The sequence below is a fragment of the Trichomycterus rosablanca genome, chromosome 19 (genome assembly GCF_030014385.1).
Source record: "Trichomycterus rosablanca isolate fTriRos1 chromosome 19, fTriRos1.hap1, whole genome shotgun sequence".
In the NCBI taxonomy this organism is placed as follows: Eukaryota; Metazoa; Chordata; class Actinopteri; order Siluriformes; family Trichomycteridae; genus Trichomycterus; species Trichomycterus rosablanca.
In genome coordinates, this window is record NC_086006.1 from 28407502 (window position 1) to 28431601 (window position 24100).

General features: G+C 40.8%; 1 protein-coding gene across 1 annotated transcript; it reads left to right on the forward strand.

The window, feature by feature from the left end:
• Positions 1–28: 28 nt before the first annotated feature.
• Positions 29–24100, forward strand: LOC134333944 (cadherin-like protein 26). Its single transcript, XM_063016110.1, has 17 exons — positions 29–34; positions 9784–9888; positions 11730–11873; positions 12482–12620; positions 12794–12966; positions 14277–14408; positions 15202–15384; positions 15546–15850; positions 16757–16899; positions 17543–17767; positions 18533–18754; positions 18841–18959; positions 20015–20140; positions 20745–20795; positions 21909–21956; positions 22305–22388; positions 23892–24100. Exons 1-17 carry the CDS (start codon positions 29–31, stop codon positions 24084–24086), a joined length of 2400 nt encoding a protein of 799 aa, XP_062872180.1. The 3' UTR covers positions 24087–24100.

Consider the following 24100-nt stretch of genomic DNA (forward strand, 5'->3'; position numbering starts at 1 on the left):
TTATAAACTAGGCTCGATAATCTGAATCATGAAGGTAAATCTGAGCAATGAAGCAAGAAACAAACGGAACCCACGTACCGCCATTTTTATAACACGCGGGCAGGTGTGTGAAGCCCCGCCCCCTCGTTTAAACCCGCACACCTGTACCCCATTATACTACCAATCACAAAACTCAGTCTGATCACGTACCTGTACCATGTACCCGTTTCTTTCTGTAAATACAATTCCATTTTATAATAAACTCTAGAGTAAATGTAATAGTGCTTTATAAAAAATGAACCTGTTTCCAATCACAACACTATTTCTGATCAGGTACCTGTACCATGTACCTGTCCGAACTGTTTTTATTCTATAAAGTAATTATAATCCCATCTCATAATAAACTCCAGAGTAAATGTAATATTTCATATATAAATAAAGTGCTTCATAAAAGTGTTGTGTTTCCAATCACAACACTTTATTTCTGATCATGTACCTGTCTGAACTGTTTTCATACTATAAGTACGTAATTATAATTCCAGTTTATAACAAACTCTAGAGTAAATGTAATAGTGCTTTATAAAAACTGAATCTGTTTCCAATCACAACACTTTACTTCTGATCATGTACCTGTATCATTTACCTGTTTCAATCTATAAAGTAATAATCGTCCCATCTCATAATAAACTCTGGAGTAAAGTTCATATTTCATATACTGTCGCCCTCGGTTTGCTCAACAGGGGTTTTTGGTCTGTTGGTCCTGGATTCTGTAAATGACACGAACGATTTTATGACCTGCACATATAAATCAGTAAACCTGTGACTAATTTAAGATGAAAGTGCACACGAGCTCTCTCAAAGTTCTTGAGAATATAAACTTGAGTTCATCTGAAGCTTAAAACCAGAATGATCTGAAAAACCGCTGCATTTATTTTAATACATCAGGAACAGAAATTAATAAATCTTGTATAACCTGTTCTTAGACTATAGAGAATTAATAGATTTATGTCGCAATTTCATATTTAAATAAAATGCTTTATATAAACTGGTTATCACAACACTTCATTTCTGATTATGTGCCTGTACCTTCTCCAGGCCACCCAAGAAGGATGAAGGTCCCTGCTGAGTCTGGTTCCTCTCAAGGTTTCCTCACCACGGTCGCCCTCGGCTTGCTCAACAGGGGTTTTTGGTCTGTTGGTCCTGGATTCTGTAAAGTTGCTTTGAGACGATGTCTATTGTAAAAAGCGCTATATTAATAAAGTTGACTTGACTTGACTACCACGTACCTGTCCGGACTGTTTTCATTCTATAAAGTAATTATAATTCCCTATTCTACACTTTAGAGTAAACTTAACATTTATTATTCCAATAATTCCAATAAAGTGCTTTATAAAAATGAATAATAATAATAATAATAACAATCATTATTTAATATATACTTACTTTTATCCAAAGTAACTTACAGTACTATGACAGTATACAGTCTGAGCAATTGAGGGTTAAGGGCCTTACTCAAGGGCCCAACAGCAGCAACCTGGCAGTGGTGGGGTTTGAACCAGTGACCTTCTGATTACTAGTCCAGTTCCTTAACCACTAGGCTACGGCTTGCCCCACATGATGGCAAAATGACTTCCCTCATCACCAGGATATAAATTAAGTGCTTTAATTACGTCTTCTGTTTTCTTTACCCCGAGGTGGTTCTGACAGAAACCTGTTTACCCACCCGAGGTTAAAGCCTGCAAGTCAAGACTGGTGTGCCAACGACGTCGCTCCTGCTAGATGTTTGTTTGTTTTATTAGGATTTTAACATCATGTTTTACACTCATTACACGAGATTAATCAGTTCACACGTTTATATCAAACACAGTCATGGACAATTTAGTGTCTACAGTTCACCTCACTTGCATGTCTTTGGACTGTGTGAAGAAACCCAGGGGAAACCCAAGCAGACACGGGGAGAACATGCAAACTCCACACTGAAGGGACCCAGACCGCCCAACCTGGGGTCCTGCTAGATGTGACGGGGACCTGGTGTATTTGCACTGAAAATATCACAGACTGGACTGAATAATGAAAGACTCAAATTATTATTTTTTTTTTCACCTGTTATGATTTGTGCAAATCCAATTCATTCTAATGATTCTCCAGACCACTCGAGGAGGATGAAGGTCCCTGCTGAGTCTGGTCCCTCTCAAGGTTTCTTCACCACGGTCGCCCTCGGCTTCTCAACTGGGGTTTTTGGTCTGTCTGTCCTGGATGCTGTAAAGTTGCTTTTTTGCACTGTCCAAATACATTTGACTTGACTTGACTTGACCAGGATCAGGGTCGCAGCAGCGGAGGAGAGATATACCCAGGGGAATTGCATATGACTCGCCAACTGGTTGGCGCTGGATTTCCCGGGTCGGGAGCAACTCGGCGATCAAAACTCAGCTCTCAATCGCTGTGTGTGAACTACTCAACAACTCGCCGAGCGCTCACCATCTGAAGGTATATATCTGGCATGTCAAATATCTGGATCCGAGTCGGCCGACTGGCAATGAGTGCGGTGTCAAACAGCCAATGAGAACGCAAGATACGGTGTGAGGGAAAACGCAGGGGAGGAGTGTAAACAGGTGGGACAGGAGCGTAATATAGTTTATATTTACAGTATTTCTGACCCTATTGTCCATGCCAAACCATAATACCAACAATGCATTAAAAAATATATTTATTACCTGCCAGAACAGAACAGAACAGAACAGACGCCCCCTGCTGGCCATGTAGCCCAATCCACTCAGATTCATTTATTTTTCCTACTTGATTTTACGCTGCACATCAGTGCACAAACAACTTATTGTTGACGTGTATTTTTGGACGTGGTGTCATTAAAGCCCTCGTCACTTCTCACGTGTGTTTTGGTGACTAAACGTAGTTCAGGAGACTCCTCATGGTGATAGATGGTGTAGTGTGGAAACCCCTATCGCCGAACAGTCGTGTAGTGTGAAATACACAACAAGTTTGCAAGAGATCCAGTCACGTAGTGTGAACCGTCACCAAACTATTAGCATTTACAATCTTTTACTATGATCTTCCACAAGGTTCTGCTCTGGGCCTTTCATTTTTCTAACTTTTGGTCCATAACTTTTTTTACCATAAACATGATGTGAAATAATCTTAATTCAGAATAATCAGAAAGCTGAATAATAATAGAAATGCTCCGTCATGCTCCTCTAATCAGGAACGCTCTGCTGACTTCTCATGAGTAGGAAATGTAATGCCTGAAAGAGAAACCAACAATAACATCAGTTTCTGGTGGTATGATGGTACGGTATGATCATCTTTAGCGGTTATGATTTCGACTGTATTTCTCAGGAAGTTCACCAGATATCCCCACCCACCAAAACAAAACACCCCAGCCTGCGTGTTTTAACCCAGAGTCAAACTACAACGCTCATTTTAGCTGAACATTTCGGAACGAGTTACCCGTATCCCAATCAATACCCGCGGTCTAGACTGGCATCGTATTATATGCACCGAACCCCAGCATGAAGGCCGTTCTGTTTTATAGTGTTGCTATCTTCATACTGACAGTAAGTGATGTGATTCTTTTTTAATTTATTATTATTATTATGATTGATGTATAGATTAAGTATTGGGTGCTGCCTGGCTACATAAATAAATATGCACTGTTAATGACAACCTTAAATCAGAAAAAGTTAGGACAGTATGGACATTTCATAATAAACGTCCATTCCTGCATTTCAGACAACACGTTCCAAGTAGAGATCACATAGAGGTCACTCGATTTTATTTCTATTTTATTTCTGGGTCATTCCTGGGATTTGGTGCCTTTTGGACTTTAAAACTTTTTGAAAATGAAACTCTGTTTTAATTTGTTTTTCATGTTTTATTATAAAAGATAAGATAAGGTAATCCTTTATTAGTCCCACAGTGGGGAAATTCACATTGTTGCAGCAGCGAAGGGTTAGTAAAGCACTCAGTACAAAAGATAGACAATAAGAAGAACACTGTAAGCCCGGATAAGTTCAATCTACTTTAAAAATTTGAGGAAACCGGTTGCCTTAAAAAAGTTAAGTAATGTATAATGAAAACTTGAGTTAGCATAACTTAAAACATTAAGTTATTACACCTAAAAGGCAAGTTGATTAAACTTTCTTTTTTTTGTTATACCAACTGCTTTTCCCAATAATTCTACTTAATATCTTGAGCTCAATGGAAAAAACTATTGATTTCTTCTTAGTTTTCATGTTAATTACATTTTAAATATGAATTACAAATGTTTATAGAGAAACAGACACAATTATAAAATTATTTTTCTTTATTTCACTTCAGAAGTATTTACTTAAAATACAACATGTCAAGAAAACATCTTTAAAACTGTACAAACTGTATCTAAAGTTCTGATGAAACACAAACAGCTCCTCACAGTAACCATGAACCTGTAAAACAACACAAAGAAACAACAGAAGTATTAATATCAACATTAACAGCATTAATTTAAGGATTAAAATAAAGCAAGCCAGCACACTATTTGCTTCGTATGAAGGCTAGCATGCTAACATGCTAGCATGTAGCCTAAATACGGCAAATAAAGCAGCGCTGTTTGATTATTTATTTAGTGTCAACATTAAGATCATTTATTTTAAACAAAATTGTTAAGTAAAGTACAACACTTACCAAAATTAGACGGAAGATGAAAAAGCCCCATCAGACTGGTGTACATGCTACTCAAAAATAGCATCATGAGGAAGAAAATGTTTGTCCATTTGGTTCCACTTCACAAAAGACATTTCAGGAAGACAAGTTTACTTTTGCAAAAAGCCTTCAATGAAAAGTAAAAAGTAATTTGCAACAACAGGTTTCAAAAGTTAAAACAAATGGCTGCCTGATTCACCAACAGCAAGCTGAATAAAGGCGACTTACATGTAAATGGTGGCGTTTTTCTGTTTTATTACCTTAACTTCACTTTTTTAAGTTAATCTGATAGAAAAGTAATTTTTTTTGTTTAGTAAACTTAAATCTTTTAGCACATTTAAAAGTGTACTCAAATTAGTACAATGTACTCTGCATTTTATAGTAGAGCAAAAAAACTTAAATAATTTATGTATGTTGTACTAAAAATGTTTGATTAAATATAAAGTCCGGGCTTACAGTGTACAAAATGTGTAACAATAATAACAAAAAGTCAGAAAAAGTCAGAAAAACTCTGAAAAACTCTGAAAAACTCTAAAAAATATTTACAAATAATTACAAATAATTTCACATGGGGAAAAAAGTTGCACATAGTTATGAATAATTTAAAGTGTGTGTGGGATCTGCCTGGAGCAGTGCTGGTTATACAGTCTAACAGCAGCAGGAAGGAAGGACCTGCGGTACCGCTCTTTCACACATTTGGGGTGAAGCAGCCGGTCACTGAAGTAGCTGCCCACCCCAGTCTCATGCATGGGGTGGGAGTCGTTCTCCAGCATGGATGCCAGCTTGGCTAACATCCTCCTGTCTCCCACCACCTGCACTGGGTCTAAGGGGCTCCCCAGGACAGAGCCGGCCCTCTTAATGAGTTTGTTCAGTCTCTTCCTGTCCGCTGTAGAGATGCTGCTGCCCCAGCGTACCACTCCATAAAAGATGGCTGATGCCACCACTATATCAAAGAAAGTCCTCAGGAGTTCCCCCCGCACTCCAAATGACCTCAGTCTCCTGAGTAGGTAGAGTCTGCTCTGACCTTTTTTTATAAAGTGCAGTAGTGTTAACTGACCAGTCCAGTTTGATGTTGAGGTGAACACCCAGGTACTTCTAAGAGTCCACTCTCTCAATGTCCATTCCCTGGATGTTCACCGGTGGCAAGGTGGGTCTGCATCTGCAGAAATCCACCACCAGTTCTTTGGTCTTCACCACGTTTAACTGGAGGTGGTTTTGCAGACACCAGTCCACGAAGTCCTGGATCAGTTCTCTGTACTCGCTGTCCTCATCATTATTTATGAGTCCGACAATCGCCGAGTCATCAGAGAACTTCTGAAGGTGACAGTTCGGTGAGCTGTACATGAAGTCAGCCGTGTACAGGGTGAAGAGGAACGGTTGTACTTTTCCAAACTAATATTGGTCAAGCTAAATCACACGTGCACCTCATACAGTATACACTGTGACGTCCACCTTGATACGTATTAGGTCGTAACAGGGTGGACATGTTATGGTTGACCATATAAGACTTTTAGAATAAAATGTGGAAAAAACAACATTAAAATGAGGAGTTTAATGAGCCGCTCATTTTCCACAGTCGTTTTCCCTCCTAAATGATCATGTGAGCTCCAGGAAATAATGTCAGGATGTAAAACAGCTCTTCATTTTAAGAGACAGTAGTAAGAGATAACAGGGTGGACGGTAACCTGAGGGACGAGTGAAAAACCCTCATCATCAGCAATAACATCAAACTCATAAAGAAAATAAATCCAGGTTTTAGAGGGACTTAATCAAAGCTTTTAAACTTTAGAGATATTTTCATGATTAAACCTCATATATCATCATTAAATAAGAATGTACAGCACATGGTGCTGCTATCGAACAGATAAAAACAGTATTTATACAGTCATTTTATTTTGGGGGGGTAGAAAACATTGTGTTTAGTATTTAAAAGTGTTCATTATTTCAGTAAGATGTTGAGAAATTGTATTGTTTAAAATTTTTCCTTAATAAATACAGCAATCAGTACTGGGGACACAAAATGCACCGAATTGGAGGAACAACCCTTCTGCATTTTTTTCCCAATTTATCGTAGTCAGTTAGTCTTCCACTGCACAGGCGCCTCTATATCCACCAATCAGGGTCCTTACACAGTGTTTGAAGACCCCACCTACATAGTAGGAGACGTGTCTGCTGCAGGCACTGCCGATTATCCCAGCTAGACTTACATTTACATTTTCAGCATTTAGCAGACGCTTTTATCCAAAGCGACTTACAATTACGATTACAATTTTGAGCAATTGAGGGTTAAGGGCCTTGCTCAGGGGCCTAACAGTGGTAACCTGTGGTTGTGGGGCTTGAACCGGCAACCTTCTGATTACTAGTCCAGTACCTTAACCACTGAGCTATCACTGCCCTCAGCTAGATGGTGCCCAGACGACCGGTGGCAAATTAGACCACTCTATTTTAAAACCGTTTGTTTTTTTAAATGGGACGTCCGACAAGCTCATGGTCAGGCGTCTGAATACTTTTGACCATTCGAATACAGAGTAATAGCAATAACATACTGAAAACTCTGATGATGAGGCAGGAGCTTCGTTTGCACCCTGGTCTGATTTAGTTAACGTTAGTGTTATTAGTATTTGTTCCAGGCAGTCCTGGTTTCGCTTCTCACATTCGTCTTGGTGTGCCAGCTACCAAAATCATGCAGTAGGTGTATTGGCTGCACTAATACGATGCAGATTTAAATGCTTCTGTAACAACACCACTCCTTTTCATTAACCGCTTTATTTGTTTGAGTGCTGTTCTCCTCCCAGCACTAAATAACACAGAGGTGTTAATCCCAACAACAATGCTGCACATGACACATTTTACACCCTGCGGGGGGTATAAAGAATCAAGATCCATTGTGTGGTGTTTTTTACTGGCAAAGGAGTTAGACCAGACTGTCACCAGACTGTCACCATTCCTGTTCAACCAGTACACTGAACAGTGAGAGGAATAGAGGATAGAGGATTCATGACTGGTTCAGTTCAAGATCTGGAGGTTCTTGTAATGCTAGACAAGACTTCAGCTCAGTATGAAGAAGATAAGTCATGAGAACATGAAAGACCTCTAACTTCACCACTGATGGAGAAGATGTGGATGTGGTGGATGAATTTTATCTACATGGATTAAGGATTTGGGATCCAGCAGTTGGAAAACACAACACAAACCAACCTTCAGAAGATCAAGAATGAAGTAACTGGAAAAGATCTTCAGATGTACTGAGGTGTCTCTCCAAACAAAGATCAGAATCGTCCAGACCCCGATTTTCTCTACCGTTGTTTCCCTTTCATTTTCTATCCATCAACCACTTTGTCCTGGTCAGAGTCACCACAGATCCGGTTTCACCGGGAAGCACTGGGTGCAAGGTAGGAATACACAGTCCATCACCTTAGACGTAGCCAATCGCGTCTGTGTAGACACCCAGCCTGCTGATAGCACGATAACCGGTAGTGGTGGGTAAGCATATTTTACCCCTGCGCCACTCAAGGGCCTCTGTGGCACCTTATGGTTGTGAAGGATGGACAATAAAAAAGCACGACAGGAAGAACAGTAGGGCAGTGGTAGCTTAGTGGTCAAGGTATTGGACTCATAATCATATTCAGAAGGTTACTGGTTCAAGCCCTACCACCAGGTTGCTACTATTGGGCCGCTTTAATAACTTGCGCTGTATATGGTCACAATTATAAGTCACTTCGATTAAAAGCTTCAGGTAAATGCTATACAGGGAAACACTGATGATCTTTGGTGAAGTCTCTCCTAGTTTGGACACACTGTGAGAAGAACCTGTTCATTGGAAAAAACAATAACGCTTGGAAGAGTTGAAGGTAACAGAGGAAGAGGACGACCAGCAACAAGATGGATCAGTACAAGTAGAGAAACAATGCATAAACAGTAGACAGGGCGGCACGGTGGCTCGGTGGGTAGCACAGTCACCTCACAGAAGGAGGTCCTGGGTTCAATTCTTTGGTGGAATGATCCAGGTCCTTTCTGTGTTGAGATCCAGTTTTCTCCAACAGTCAAAAGACATGCAAGTGAGGTGAATTAGAGGTAAAAAAAAATGCCCATTGATGGTTTTATTAAATTCTGTTTATTATCTGAAGAGTTTATGCAGTTTCAGGCGGAGTTGTGCGGTGCAGGTGATTAATTTTGTAACGTTCTTCCTGGCGTGCCGCCATGCATCAGCTATAACCAAACCCTGCAACAACATTCCATTCCAAAAAATCAGAAGATAGATGAGAAATTACTGAGAAGAATTCTTGAGACATTACTTAGATGTGGTTAATGATAATAATAATAATGATAATAATAATAATGATAATAATATTAATGATAATAATGATAATGATAATAATAATAATTATAATGATAATAATAATAATGAAATTGTAGTTAGTTTCAGGTTTGTCAGGTTGGTTCAACTCGATTCTTTCATTCCAACTCAACCAGAACTTCTCTGGAAGCTTCCACTGAAACCCATTCTTCACATACATGTACATACTGAGCACTGAGTCAGAAAGAGATGTGCTGATTTACAATGAACAGAAACCTTGACATTTATTCATGCATTTGTTTTAAGAACGGCTTAATCCTGGTCACGTGGCAAAGCAAGCAGGACGTGGCACCAATCCAGGACTAGATACGTCCTGCAGACCTCCACTCCTGAGCGAGGAGGGCCGTAACTAACTCACTCCCCCTCCGACACGCCTTCTTTTATCCTGCACCGTACAGGTTCATGCGAAGATCCGTATCACACATGGAGAGTCACGCACCGATCTCCGTTATCCCCCGTCTAATGACGTGCAGCACCATCGATCAGCCAGCAGAGGGCGTAACTGCAGCGGTTATAAGGAACCCTCTTCTGGCGCTCCCTCCCTCAGACACGCTGGCTGGTAGAGAAGTTGAGGTTCAGACTCGCAGTGTTACTGCTGTTTAATATATACACAATAAATCAAATCAAACCTTTTATTTTCTTTAAGCATTGATAAATCTATCATACATATGTTTCCCTGTATGCTAGTTTAGGTCGAGTTTAGGTCTCATCTGTCTTGTGGGTTTTTGTGTATTTTTTACTTTTTTTTCCAGTGTGGGTCAGCTAACGCCAAACTGCGACACAAGAGAGACTGGATCATCGAAACGTTATCTATTGAGGAAGAGCACAAGGGACCATTCCCGTATTTGCTTGGCCCGGTAGGTGCCTTTTTTTTACTTTGTTTGAGGTCAGATCCGCACTTTAGTTCTTAGTCACACAGATAAACTCATCAAGTAATCGATCCATTATAGTGTGTGTTCAAAATCCTAGATGTCTTAATATCCTCACTACTGAGGCATCTTAATATTACAACATTATTTTGACTCAAGAACGAGGGAGCATTGGAAGCGTCCTTAGTGATCAAGGCAATCCCAGCATTCAGTGCAGCAGCTCTTCTCTCACAAAAAAATAAGATAAACATGGCTGATGGGGCGGAGAAACAAGTTATTTTCAAACGTAAATGAATTACTATTGATTTTTAACTTGTATAAACTTGCACAAGTGAAGGGAGACGTTATACTGACATGCTAGTGTGCTGTGCCACCCCATCCCATTAGTTGGAATGGCATGATGCTGTGTTAACTTAGTAAGCGAAACCCGATGTTATCGCTGTCTAAGTAGCGCGTTCGAATAACCTGACTTATAAGTCATTGACTTATTAGAATCCTCTCTACTGAGGCAGCTGCCTGTGTAGACAGTAAGACAGCAAGGCAGCTCACTAGGTTTTCGAACACACCAGTAGTATAGACACAAATAATCCTCAGTCTGAATCACTGGCAATTATTCCAGCTCAGTGTAGATGCAGTCAAGAGCAGCTAACGGATCATAACCGTGCTGAAGAGTCATTTCTTTTATTTTTAATGTTGGAAACCTGCGGCATAAAGAAAACTGAACAGAAGAGGTTGTGTGGTAACTTCAGTAACTGAACCAACATAGCATAATTCAGATATACTGTATATATATATATATATATATACTATATATGCTGTATATATAACTCTTTCTTGTCCTTCTCTATTTGTTAAAAATGTACTTAAATAAAAACACTCCCTCTTTCACATTTCCACTAACCCGGGGATTTACTTTATTAGTATTATACTTCTTCTTCTGCTTGTTCAACTACTAGAGGCCAATAATCTGTCTATCTATCTGTCTGTCTATTTATGTATCTATCTGTCTGCCTGTCTGTCTGTCTGTCTATCTTTCAACAATCTATCTGTCTACCTGTCTGTTTATTTATCCATCTATCATCCATCAATCTGTCTATCTATCTAACTTTGTCTGTGTGTCTGTCTGTCTGTCTGTCCGTCTATCTACGTCTATCTATCTATCTGTCTGTCTGTCTGTCTGTCCGTCCCTCTATCTATCTGTCCGTCTGTCTGCCTGCCTGTCTGTATGTCTGACTATCTATTTATCTGCCTGTCTGTCTGTCTATTTGTCTGCCTTTCTATCTATTAACAATCTATCTGTCTGTCTGCATTTCTGTCGATTTATCTGTCTGTCTGTCTGTCTATTTATCTATCTATCAGCCATCAATCTGTCTATCTATCTAACTTTGTCTGTGTGTCTCTGTGTCTGTCTGTCCGTCTATCTATATCTATCTGTCTGTCCGTCCGTCTATCTATCTGTCCATCCATCTATCTGTCTGTCCGTCCATCTGTCTGTCTGTCTGCCTGCTTGCCTGTCTGTATGTCTGTCTATCTATTTATCTGTCTGTCTGTCTGTCTGTCTGTCTATTTGTCTGCCTTTCTATCTATTAACAATCTATCTGTCTGTCTGCATTTCTGTCGATTTATCTGTCTGTCTGTCTGTTTATCTATCTATCATCCGTCAATCTGTCTATCTATCTAATTGTGTGTCTGTCTGTCTGTTTTATGCAGCAAAATCTAAACTGGGTTTGTATGAATGACAAAACTAGACTAAATAAATTCCGGTTAACGCCCCTCTGTACACAAACATCCTGTCTAAAATCTGTTCCCTCTGTATGTGTTGGATTCAGATTGGGTTAGATGAATCGTATTTGATGAACTTCAGAGGCAGCGGTTTTGATGAGGATCCCAAAGATGTGCTGAGCATAGACAAGTATAGTGGTTCTGTGTTCGTACATAAATCGGTCGACTACGAGAGCCTTAAATTTCTCAAGGTACGTGAACATGATCAGAATTATTACGTAATAAAAGAGTGTTTATTGGTAAAGAACAATATTAATGTGTACACTACATGGATCAGAGCATCTCCTGAACGACAGGTCTGAGGTGTAGGTACCTACCAAAAGTGGTTCAATGAAGGACAGCTGGTAAAACAGGAACAGGTTTAGTGATGTACGTCAGCGCTCCCCAACCTGTTTTGCACCACGGACCGGCGGGGGCGGGAGGATTTAAAATAGAATATCTATAGAATGGAGAATCAGTGTGAATCCTGAGCTGCAATGAGACTCTGCTCCCACCTAGTGGTGATTAGAGACAATAACACCCAAAGAGTTTTGGAAATGTAGCGTCTCTAATTATTTATTCTTTCTGTGCGGCCCGGTAATAACTGATCCACGGACCGGTACCAGTCCGCGGCCCGGTGGTTGAGGACCCCTGATGTACAGTACATGGTGAGCAAAGGCCTGCCCCGTCTCGTCTGGTCCCATAGAATTTGTGCTACTGAAGCACAAATTGCTAAAAAAGTTGATGTTGGCTGAACAAACATGGAGATGACACCAGGATGGGGAGGCTTTCATTCTAAATTTGTGCCTTTGTGTTGCAGCTGATCTTTGAAGCGAGGGATAATAAAGGTGTCGTAGGGAGACTCAGAGTTGAGATCAGGATCCTGGACATTAACGATAACTCCCCGCTGTTCAATCTCCCACACTATGAAACAACAGTGAACGAGTCGGCACGTCAAGGTAGCTTCATCTTCTATATTCACTCTGAACAGTTTCCTTTTGTTTAGAACAGAAACCAAACCCACAGTGAACATGAGGGGGGGGGGGGGGGGAGATCATGATATGGGGCTGCTTTTTTTGCAAACTTTTGCAAGTGTTTCCAACTTATTCCCAACTTTTCAATAATTCTACAGATCAGACAATAACGACGGTGGTGGCGAAGGATAAAGACGACCCGTCGACGTTAAACGGCACTTTCAACTTCAGACTGCTGTCGGTCACACCTCAGACGGACAACGTGGAGTTTTACATCAAGCAGATCCAAACCACAGCGAATATTAAATTCAAAGGTTGTCTGGATTACCAGGTAAACACATTCCAGCATCACGGCCAGCATTTCTCTCATACATCAATTAAAAGTAGGGCTGTCACGCGATTAAATTTTTTAATCGCGATTAAAGAACAAAATTAATCGCGATTAATCACGATTAATCTCAATTAATCGCAAACTAATAATTGGCTAAATTTGAACAGTTATGCACATTGTTATTGCAAGAACATGTTTACCAATAAAAACATTTATAAATATGATAAAATTAATAAATCTAAAATCATTGTAGAAAGCACATTATCTGACAAAAGTGAGGATCTTTTCCTGTTTATAACCCTGACACTGAAAACAGGTGCACCAATCATAATGTTTTGATCTAATATAAGGCATCAATAAAGCATCAAAACACAGATATGATTATTTCATAGATCTATTAAGAAAACCTTTTAATACTGTGTTTGTGCAGAAAGAATACTGGGAAATATTGTTCTACATTACCATTTAAACATCTATAAATACCTGAAACAGTCAAGTTAGCAAACATTATCTATAAGTAATTGACTGTAGCTATAAAAAAGTGTTAATTAAAACAGTCAATGTAAACGCTTAGTCCATATAAATATCAGATACGAATGTGTTTTTAGAAAACTACAAACATCACAAATATAAATCATGTTTATAACCATGTGATAGAATAACCTGAATAAACTGTAGAGATGAAACATCACACAGAGTTTCACTTCTTACCGGAGGGGGAGGAGGCGGAGCTACACGGTTTTGATGGACAGATCTAGCAGCCAATGGAGATGCTCGTTACAAAGCCTGCGTGATTTCATTCATCTTTTCATCAACACGTAAAAATAGTGAAAACCGCTAAAAGTAGTTTTTCATCGGACAGTTCAAGCGCTTTACATCCTAATTCATCTGAAATACAGTTCATTACCACAGAGACACACATGTATGTGGCACAAACAGCCAAATAAAAATAGTTCGATTAAAAATTTTAATCTCCATTAATTTTTTAAATCGCGATTAAAATTTTAACGCGTTAATCACGATTAACGACAGCCCTAATTAAAAGTGATTTTAATATGTCATTATTGGTTTTATATAAAACTAAAACTTTTAAGTGTGACATAAGCAAAAGAACAGAAAGTGGGCATCACAGAACACCAAATACTGGCACATACAGGACGGGTAAAACAACATCATCCAGACGTTCCAAACCTGGCCCAAATTTTAGTGACATCTTAGGGGTACAAATCCGTCACGATTCATGCTATTACAAATCAGCCCATCATTAAAGATCTGACTCAAAGATCGAAATGTTCCTTGTTTTTACCCAGAAAGCTCAGAAATACACCCTCCTGATTGAAGCGAAGGATAATGGAGACAAAGTTCAGCTGTCCAGTACAGGCACCGTGGTTCTACACATCATTGATGAAAACAGCCACGTCCCCGTAATCACCGGCCATACTGTGAGTACGAAGCTCCTCACCTCAGATCATAAAGCTCCCGGTTCTAAATGCTGCTTTTACATGTGGGGTTCCACAGGGGTGGGTTTTAGGACCTGTTTTATTCTAAGTCGATTCAAAGTAGATCAGATGAGTCTTGGGCTGGGATGAGTCTTTATTTTAATATTATTTTGTTTTAATATTATTTTATTGTTTGTTATTGCTTTGTAAGTTTCTATTGGATATCAAGAAAAATATTATATTAATTTAAATTATTTTAAGTTAAAATGTTACTAATACCTAATTATTATTATTACTTTCACTTTAATAATTATTACTATTTAATTATATTTTATAATTATTTAATTATAATTATATTATTAGTATAATTATTAATACCTTTATCATCATCATTATTATTATTAGCATAAATGTTAGTACTACTGCTTTTATTATTAATAATAATAATTCTTATTTTTAAAATTATTAATATTACTATTATTATTGTTATTATCTAAATTATTATTGTTGTTTTTATTATTATTTATTTAATTATTATTATTATTACTATTATTATTTTTTTATTACTATTATTACTATTTTTTATTATATTATTATTATTACTAATTTTAAAAAATTTATTATTATTATTATTACTATTATTATTATTTTTATTATTATTATTTTATAATTATTTACTATTATTATTATTATTGTTGTTATTATATTATTATTATTATTATTATTATTATTTATTATTATTATTATTATTATTATTATTTATAATTATTATTATTAACACTCTCTGTCTATTCAGGGTTCCGGGAAGATTAAAGAACACACTACAGGAGTGGAGGTTCTGAGGTTACAAGTTTCTGACGAGGACAGTCGAGGGTCACCGGCCTGGAGAGCTGAATACAGCCTGCATGGAGACAATGACCACTACTTCCAAATCACCACCGACCCCCAAACCAACGAAGGCGTCCTCACTGTTATTAAGGTACCTCATCTGGAGTCTCATATGGATTCCTCACCTTCCCCAACCTTGTAGCTTCTACTATAGTAAAAATGTTTACATAATATATATACAGTATATATGTAGACGGATAAATCAGTATGTTTGCAGATTTTCCTCTTTAACAGTCTCCTCTGTTCACACAGGTGATGGATTTTGAGGAACAAGCTATCACAAACGTCTCCATCGCCGTGAAGAACGAGCTGCCCTATTTCTCCTGTAAGATCAAAGATCGTCCTGCTCAGGGTTCCTGGACTGTGGAGACCAGTAACGATGCGTCGGTTACCCCCAAACTCTACCCGGTCGCCATCACCGTCGAGGACGTGAACGACCCTCCAGTGTTCATTCCACCGGTTAAAGAAATCATGATCATGGAAAACCTGAAAGTAGGAACCGCCCTGGATACGCTGAAGGCCGAGGACCCGGATAAGACGTTCGCCAGCTCCTTTCAGTGAGTGGAAACGGTTCGCTACGTCATACAGCAGCGCGTTGTGTACAAGTGTAGCGTGATTGTAGGAGAAGCCTCAGCGTTTGCTGGCGGAAGGAAAAATTGCAAATAATTTGGATTTCACCGTCTACCGTACATAATATTGTGGAAAGATTTGGGCTCATTTCAAGAAATCTCAGTCTGTGTAGGTCAGGTCCAGCATTGTGTGAGAAGCTGTGAGGCCTGTTGTTTAGATAGGGGTGGGACTAAGCCGGATAAGGTCTCTCTCTCATAACTGGTGCGACTGCGGCCCCTGCTGGCTGACTGATGGCGCCTGCACAGGGCTGAGGAATAATGCTGATGGGGGTGTGGCCCTCCGTACACAGTAACCGTCGGTGTATGAACTCGACCCGTGCAGGTGAAAGATAAAGTCTGTACTGACTGTACGTGCTGGAGGGGGCGCATGTCAGTTGAGAGACGTCCTCAGTCAGCGGTGAAGGGTCGAATCAGTATAGAGGAGCAATCATGGGAACTGGACACGACTAGAATAAAGGAGAAAATTGGGGGAAGGGGGGGGGGAGCGGGAAAAATAGAAAATTTTAAAAAAGTAAAGAAATAAAATAATGCTAAAAATAATGAACATTTTTACTGCGCTCACAGTTTCTTCTTAATGTCGTTTTAATAACGTTAAACAGAAATTTGGAGGAATTTTAACCTCCTCCTGCTCTGTAGCCTTAATAAGTTTCATGTTTTTATTGTTTTTGGGCTGTTTAGAGAAACTTACGCTCGTTGATGATCAGTACGAGATGAAAACCCTCCTAAAGACGTCTAACGAGCTCTTAACGTCCCCACAGAACACTTTTAATAAACAGAATGTGTTATTACCTCTGCTGTGTGTGGACGGGGGTGTAAACTTTCTCCCTCCTGCAGTTTTGTTAAAGGAGAAGACGAGAACGGCTGGGTGACTGTAGATCCCAAAACCGGTCAGGTGTCCGTGGCCAAAGTGATGGACAGAGAATCGCCCCTGGTGAAGAACAGCACCTACAGGGTCCCCGTCTACGTGGTGGATAATGGTGAGCGCCGACGAGCCCCAAACTCTAATCACCATAGAATTAGTTCCAATAGTTCTAATAATAATATATATATATATTTCCTGGTGGGCAGCGCGGTGGTGCAGTGGGGTCCAGTACTGTTGTGCTTTAAGTGTAGGTCAAAAGTATTTAGACACTGCAAGAAAATGACCGCCACTAGGATTGGGACGCCCCTTCTTATGTTTGAATTCATGTGTTTCAGCCACAGCAGTCGCTAACAGGAGTAATAAATCAATTATAACATGCTTCCAACTTTGCAGCAACAGTTTAGGGAAGGTCCTTTCCTGTTCCAGCAGTGTCCTGCACAGAGCCCTGAGCTCAGCCCCACTCAACAGCTCTGGGATGAACCGGAACATCAACTGATCAGTCAGCTCGGCCATATAAATACAAAGGCTGTCATGATTTGACAGAACGGGCACAAATTCCCACAGTCTAGTAAGAAGCCTTCTCAGAAGAGCGTCCGCTGTTCTAGCTGGTCACTCTGTTTTAATATTGTACGTTTTTTAGATGGTTTGAAATCAGGGCGTGGCCGGTACCCAATTTAATCTTGTTTGTGATAATCAGGCTTACCTGAGATGAAAACCCCGAGAGCTTCACTGACGTTCTCACCTGATCTGACTCGCAGGTGAGCCTCCCATGACGGGAACAGGGACCCTGATCATCCACCTGGGGGATCAGAATGATAACGTGCCGGTGCTGACGATGAACGCGGTGGAAATGTGTCTATCGGACGAGGAATCCCGGGCCAACATCAGCGCGGTGGATCTGGACCTTCCACCGTACAGCAACCCCTTCCACTACGAGCTGCTGGGGGACGTCAGGGGCAAGTGGAAGATCCACCCCACCTTCGGTAAAAGTTCATTTCATACTGAGTTTTTGTTAACGTGAAAAAAGGTTTGGTTTGTTAGAATCGTTTCCAGCTCGTGTCGTTTACTTTAGTGAACTCATTTGCTATGTTTATTTATTAATTAATTAATTAATTTATTTTTTGACCGTCTATAAACTGTGTAGATTTATTTTTGTCATGGTTTTATTATTGTTTTTGGTGTTGTTTTGGTAGTTTGGGGTTGTTTTAGCTTGTTTGGGGTTGTTTGGGTTGTTTGAAGTTGTTTTATGTTGTTTTGAAGTTGTTTGGTGTTGTTTGGGGTTGTTTTGGGGTTCTTTGGGGTTGTTAGGGTTGTTTTGGGGTTGGTTTTGGGGTTGGTTTTGGGATGTTTTGTGTTGTTTTATGTTGTTTTGGGGTTGTTTGGGGCTGTTTTGGGGTTGTTTTTGGTTGTTTTGGGGTTCTTTGGTGTTGTTTGGGGTTGTTTTGGGGTTCTTTGGTGTTGTTTGGTGTTGTTTTGGGGTTCTTTGGGGTTGTTAGGGTTGTTTTGGGGTTGGTTTTGGGATGTTTTGTGTTGTTTTATGTTGTTTTGGGGTTGTTTGGGGCTGTTTTGGGGTTGTTTTTGGTTGTTTTGGGGTTGTTTGGGGTTGTTTTTGGTTGTTTTGGGGTGGTTTGGGGTTGTTTTTGGTTGTTTTGGGGTTGTTTTGGGGTTGTTTTTGGTTGTTTATGGGTGGGACCTCAGCTGTAATTCATGCTGATGTTTTTTGTTGATGTTTTGTTGTTGTTTTGAAGGGACGACGGTGCAGCTGATCAAACAGAGTAACGTTCACTCGGGTCATTACCAGTTTCAGGTGAAGGTTACCGACAGTCAGGGCTCCGGCATGGTGCAGAAATTTTCGGTGATGGTGTGTGATTGTTCCAGCACCTCCAGCTGCCACGCCCGCTCGGCTGCCTCCGTCCAGCCGGGTCCGAGCGTCTTCCTGATCGGTTTCCTCGTCCCCCTGATCCTGCTGGGTATAAATGATGAATAATAAATAAACAGAGATGATGTTCGGGCGGCTCTGTGGTGGGTTAACGGCTTTTTCTTCTCTGTTGGGCAGCGGTGCTCGTGATGGCTCTCTTCTCCTGCAAACGGGGGAAACCCATGATCCCCACCTACGACAGTCCTGACATGTGTATCCTCAAATCCAACCTCGAGTCACCTGGCACCGACTGCATGGTAATTAACCAGAGAGGCATCAGTGTGCGGACCAGGAAAAGTTGGGACAGTAAAGCATTTACCGCTCTGTAACTTTGCCGTTCCTTCTCGCGACACTGAAAAGACGTTTTGGCACTGAGGACGCCGATCGATGGCATGTTTCCGTTATTTTGTCCTTTTCTTCCTGCAAACACGTCACAGTTCAAAATTCTCCTCACATCGGACTGCAGGCAGGCAGGTCCAGCACCCGAACCCTCTTCTATCGCACCCAAAGTTAAAGTAAATATAAAAAGCACTGCAGCTTAATGTTTGCATTTTTAATTCAAGTATAGAATCCACGCTAAACCTCGCCAGTCCACCAGTGCTAAGATCTCGAGCTTGTGGGTTCGAGTTTCAGCCCTGCTATCGGCCAGCCGGGCGCCCACACAGACACGAATGGCTCCTCTGAAGGAGGTAGTGCCGTAGGTTCTACTTCCTCATAGCTGCTGCGATTACGACCTCTGCTGGCTGACTTCTGATCCCTGTGTGAACCTGCCTGGTGCAGGTGAAAAGAAGCGGTTGGTACTAGTTAAGACCGTCCTCAGTCAGGAGGAAGCCAAATGCAAGCAGGGAATTGGATATGACTAAATTGGAAGGAGAATTCAAGGGAAAATGAATGAATAGAATAAAAAAACTCCACAATCATCCGGACAGACGTCAGTAAATCAGTTTGCACGTTTTAATATGATGTTTATTTTTTCCTTTAATTTATTTGGGATTTTTTGACCATCTGTAAACTGATTTTTTAATTGTTTTAGGTAGTTTTGGGGTTGTTTAGGTTGTTTAAGTTGGTTTAGGTTTTTGGGGTTGTTTGAGTTGGTTTAGGTTGTTTTGGGTAGTTTTGGAGTTGCTTTAAGTAGTTTTGGGGTTGTTTAGGTTGTTTTAGGTTGTTTTATAGTCTCACACACATTATTACACAAGACTTAATAATAATAAAACAATCCATTTAAACCATTTTCAAAATTAAAAAGGAGCAAACAGGGAGTAAAAACTGTGGATTCTATTTGAAACTAATATAATTGTTTATGCTTTTTAAGACGCTGCCCAAATTTGAACCAGAACCAACCAAAACCGAACCAGTAATCACTCAGACCACCGCCAAGACGGCCACCAACTTCGGAGCCCACAAGAGCTTTTCCCGCCAGGGGTCCATGCGGCAAAACGTAAGTGAGCGCAACATACAAGCAACAATCATTTCCAAAACAGTCGGGACGGGGGCGTCTGATAATCCTCTTCATGATGCGCCGGATGTTTTCAATAGGAGACAGTTCCAATTTGGACTGCAGGCAGGCCGGTCAAGCACACGCACTCTGTGTCTGTTAACAGAACAATCCTGATATGCACCTCTGCGTCAAGGGTAGGGCAGTTGTAGCATAGCAGTTAAGGTATTGGACTAGTAATCAGAAGGTTGCTGGTTTAAACCTCACCACTGCCAGATTAACCCTCACTTGCTTGGACTGTGTACTGTCACTTTGGATAAAAGCGTCCGCTAAATGCCGAGTCACCCACTGCACTGATGCGCCCACACACCATATTGGCTTTTGCATCTTTCACTGATATCAGTCCGGATGGTCCGGTTCATCACAGCACAGGTGTCTATCGTCTTTCGGTCCATCTGAGATAACCTCAGGCCCAGAGAACTCGCCATTAACAGAAAAGAATAATCTAATTTGAATTGAATTTTATGAAATGTCCCAACTTTTTTGGAAATGAGGATTTGATGCGACTGTTTTTAGATGTTGTATTAATGACTGTGTTTGACGGCAGCTCGCTGTTCCGGTCTACACCGAGCAGACAGACAGGAGATCCGTCCGGCGGGTGAGTCCTTTTTGTCTTTTATTGATTTTTTAGCTCATTATCCATGCTGGCCATGCAGGACCACAGACTAGCACGTGCACTCTGGGATGTGTGAAGCCAGCAGGCGCTTCTCTTCGCCGGTCAGTGACAGATGTCAATCCCATTCGCCCTTTTTACATCAGACCTGGCGCTTAGTTAAGCCTAAAGTGTGAATCAGTCTAAAAGGTGCCAAGCAAGCGATTTGTGGGCCCTTGAGCGAGGCCTCTGACCCCCTGCTGATGTGCTCTGATCATGGTTTGTGGAGGATGATTTTGTTGTACTATAGACGGGTATAACGATATAACAGGTTTTTCTTTTAATGGGAGCAGAAGCAGCACAAAGAAAGTGAACGAGCCTGGGAGAAGAGTGCTAGTGTGTACTGCCAGCAGGGCACTTCTGTGGATTGGTGTTGATTAAGTGTTAGCATTGGTCATGTTAGTTTACTCCTGTTACTGATGTATAATAAGGACACCAATGGTGTTAGCTTAGCGGTTAAGGTTCTGGACTAGTTCAAGCCCCACTGCTGCCAAGTTGCCACCGTTGGGCCCTTGAGCAAGGCCCTTAACACTCAATTGCTTGGACTGTATATAAAAGCATCTGCTGAATGCCTTCACATATGCAAGACATCCACTGCTCTGGCTTTTGCACCTTTCACTGATATCAGTCCGGATGGTCCGGTTCATCTTCAGCACAGAGGAACAAGCTGAACCGTGGACTGACCACAGCACACGTGTCCACTGTCTTTCGGTCCATTTGAGATGACCACGGACCCAGAGAACTCGACATTAACAGCCCTGGTAAGGGCTTTGCTCAAGGGCCCAACAGTGGCAATCTACCTGGCAATATGGGGTTTGAACCAGCAACCTTCAGATTACTAGTCCAGTACCTTGACCACTAGGCTACACCTGCACCTCCTAACATCTGGGCTCTTTCTGCCATCCACGTCCATGCAGACGCCTGATCGGCCCATAGCGCCTCTGAGATTGGAACCCAGGACCCTCAGATCTCAGCAGTAGTGCTGTAGCGTTATAGAGCGCCACTCGAGCGCCCCGGTTTGAATCGTTTAACTAAAGTATTTTTGTTTGTGAATTTCAGAGTTCGTCCACGCGCTCGTACCGGCAGGTCAGAAACTTCGACATGGTGGTAAGATGCTGAGAATCCTCCACACACGTTTCTGCTAGGGTGGGATGACCGGACTATGTGTGGGCGGGGTCTTCAAATGCTGTGTAAGGACCCTGATTGGCGGATAGAGGCGCCTGTGCAGAGTGCGCGGGTGTAAAAGGGTTCCGCTGTAATGGCTGCACGCGGGTCGGAGGAGGCGTGAGCAGCAATATACCCTCCTCACCTACAATCAGGGATCCACCAGCAGGGGGAGACAAACTGACTACGATAAACAGAGAAATAAAATATAAAATAAAATAGAAATTACTGCCTTTTTAATGACCCTTTTTATATGATTTAATAATATTTGTATTTCTTTTTCTCATCCAGGACACGAGGAACACAAAGAATTCAGCTTATTATTATCAGGATGAATTAAATCTTACGACGACTGTGGTACAGCAGCTCAAAAAGGTAAGAAATTTAATTTCTTTTTTTTGTTTTCTGTGACTTTTATAAGTAAAAAAGGGCTAAAAATGAATCAAAAATAATTAAGATATTTTATTGAATATTGATTTTTAATGCAGGGTTACTTTTATATAAACAAAAACTACAACCCTTTATCTGCTCAACGTCATTTCATTTATTAATAAACATCCATTCCTGCATTTCAGGCCTGCAACACATTCCAAAATAAGTTGGGACGGTAAAGCATTTACCACTCTGTAATGTCGCCGTTCCTTTTCACCACTTAAAAGAGTTTTTGGCACCGAGGAGAGCGAGTGATTTAGTGTTTCAGCTTTTATTTTGTCTCGTTCTTCCTGCGAACACGTCTTAAGATGTGCAGCAGTACGGGGGGTCGTCGTTGTTTTTAAATCCTCCACACGTCCTCTATTGGGGACGGGTCAGGACTGCAGGCGGGCCGGTCCAGCACCCGTAGCCAAAGTAGTATATCGGCTAGTGTTGAGTGGAGGTTCTTGATGCCGTCTGAGGGATGGAAGATCACGAGCGTTCAGATTAAGCTGCACCCTCCACCTTTACACACTGAAATTCCTCATGATTCCTCGAATGGTTTAATGATATTCTGCACTGTAGAGGGAGAACATGCAAATCCCTTCCAATCTTTCTTTGAGGTTCTTTGTTTTTAAACATTTTAATAATTTTCTTACACATTTGTGGACAAACTGGATCCTCTGATCATCTTTACTCATCAGAGACTCTCAGCCTTTCCTGGATGCTGCTTTTGTACCGAACCATGATCACAATCACCTGTTCACATCACCTGTTTAACATCACATTATTATTTAGTGTTTCACCTCATTACTAGCCCTAAATTGCCCCCGTCCCAACTTTTTTTGGAATGTGTTGCAGGCCTGAAATGCAGGAATGGATGTTTATTAATAAATGAAATGAAGTTGAGCAGATAAAAGATGAAATATCTCAGCTTCATCCTGTCTGACATCAAATAAACGTCAAAGTCAATGTAAGGAACTCTGTGTTTTTATTTCATTTGCATTTCCATACTGTCCCAACTTTTTCTGATTTGGGGTTGCACAAATGCACATTTAAGTCAAATGAAATAATAGAAATTGAAATTATATATTTTTTTATTTGCCTTTAAAAGCAGCTGAAATTTCATTTATTCATTTATCAATACACGAAACACGAAATGACTCTTGCATTAACAATGAATCAGCGAAATGTACACAAAAATACAAATAAAAGAAATCAAACACTCAGGGCGCTCAGGTGGTGCAGCGATAAAACATGCTAGTCTATTAACGCTTGAGTTCGAATCTCAGCTCTGCTATTGGCCGGCCGGGCGCCTACATGGTCAGTGATTGGCTCGTTTGCTCGATAACTGCTGCAGTTCCTGAAGGAACCAGTTATGGAACTTTATCTTTATTATTAATATATTTTTATTAATTACCGATCAGAAGTGTTCATTGATTAGCTGACATTCATCCTCCCCTGCAGAGGCTCCTCCAGATCCAGGATCAGGAGCTCTACGATTACGATCCGCACTGCTACGCCTACGAAGGAGAAGCTGAGAACCACCAGGACCTGGATAACATCTCGTTCTCCGAGTCGGACCTCACGCCGGACGACCTGGACGACCTGGACTTCCGTTTTAATAAACTGGCGGCCGTGTGCAGGCCTGATCTAATCTAGTAAAGTTCTTCATC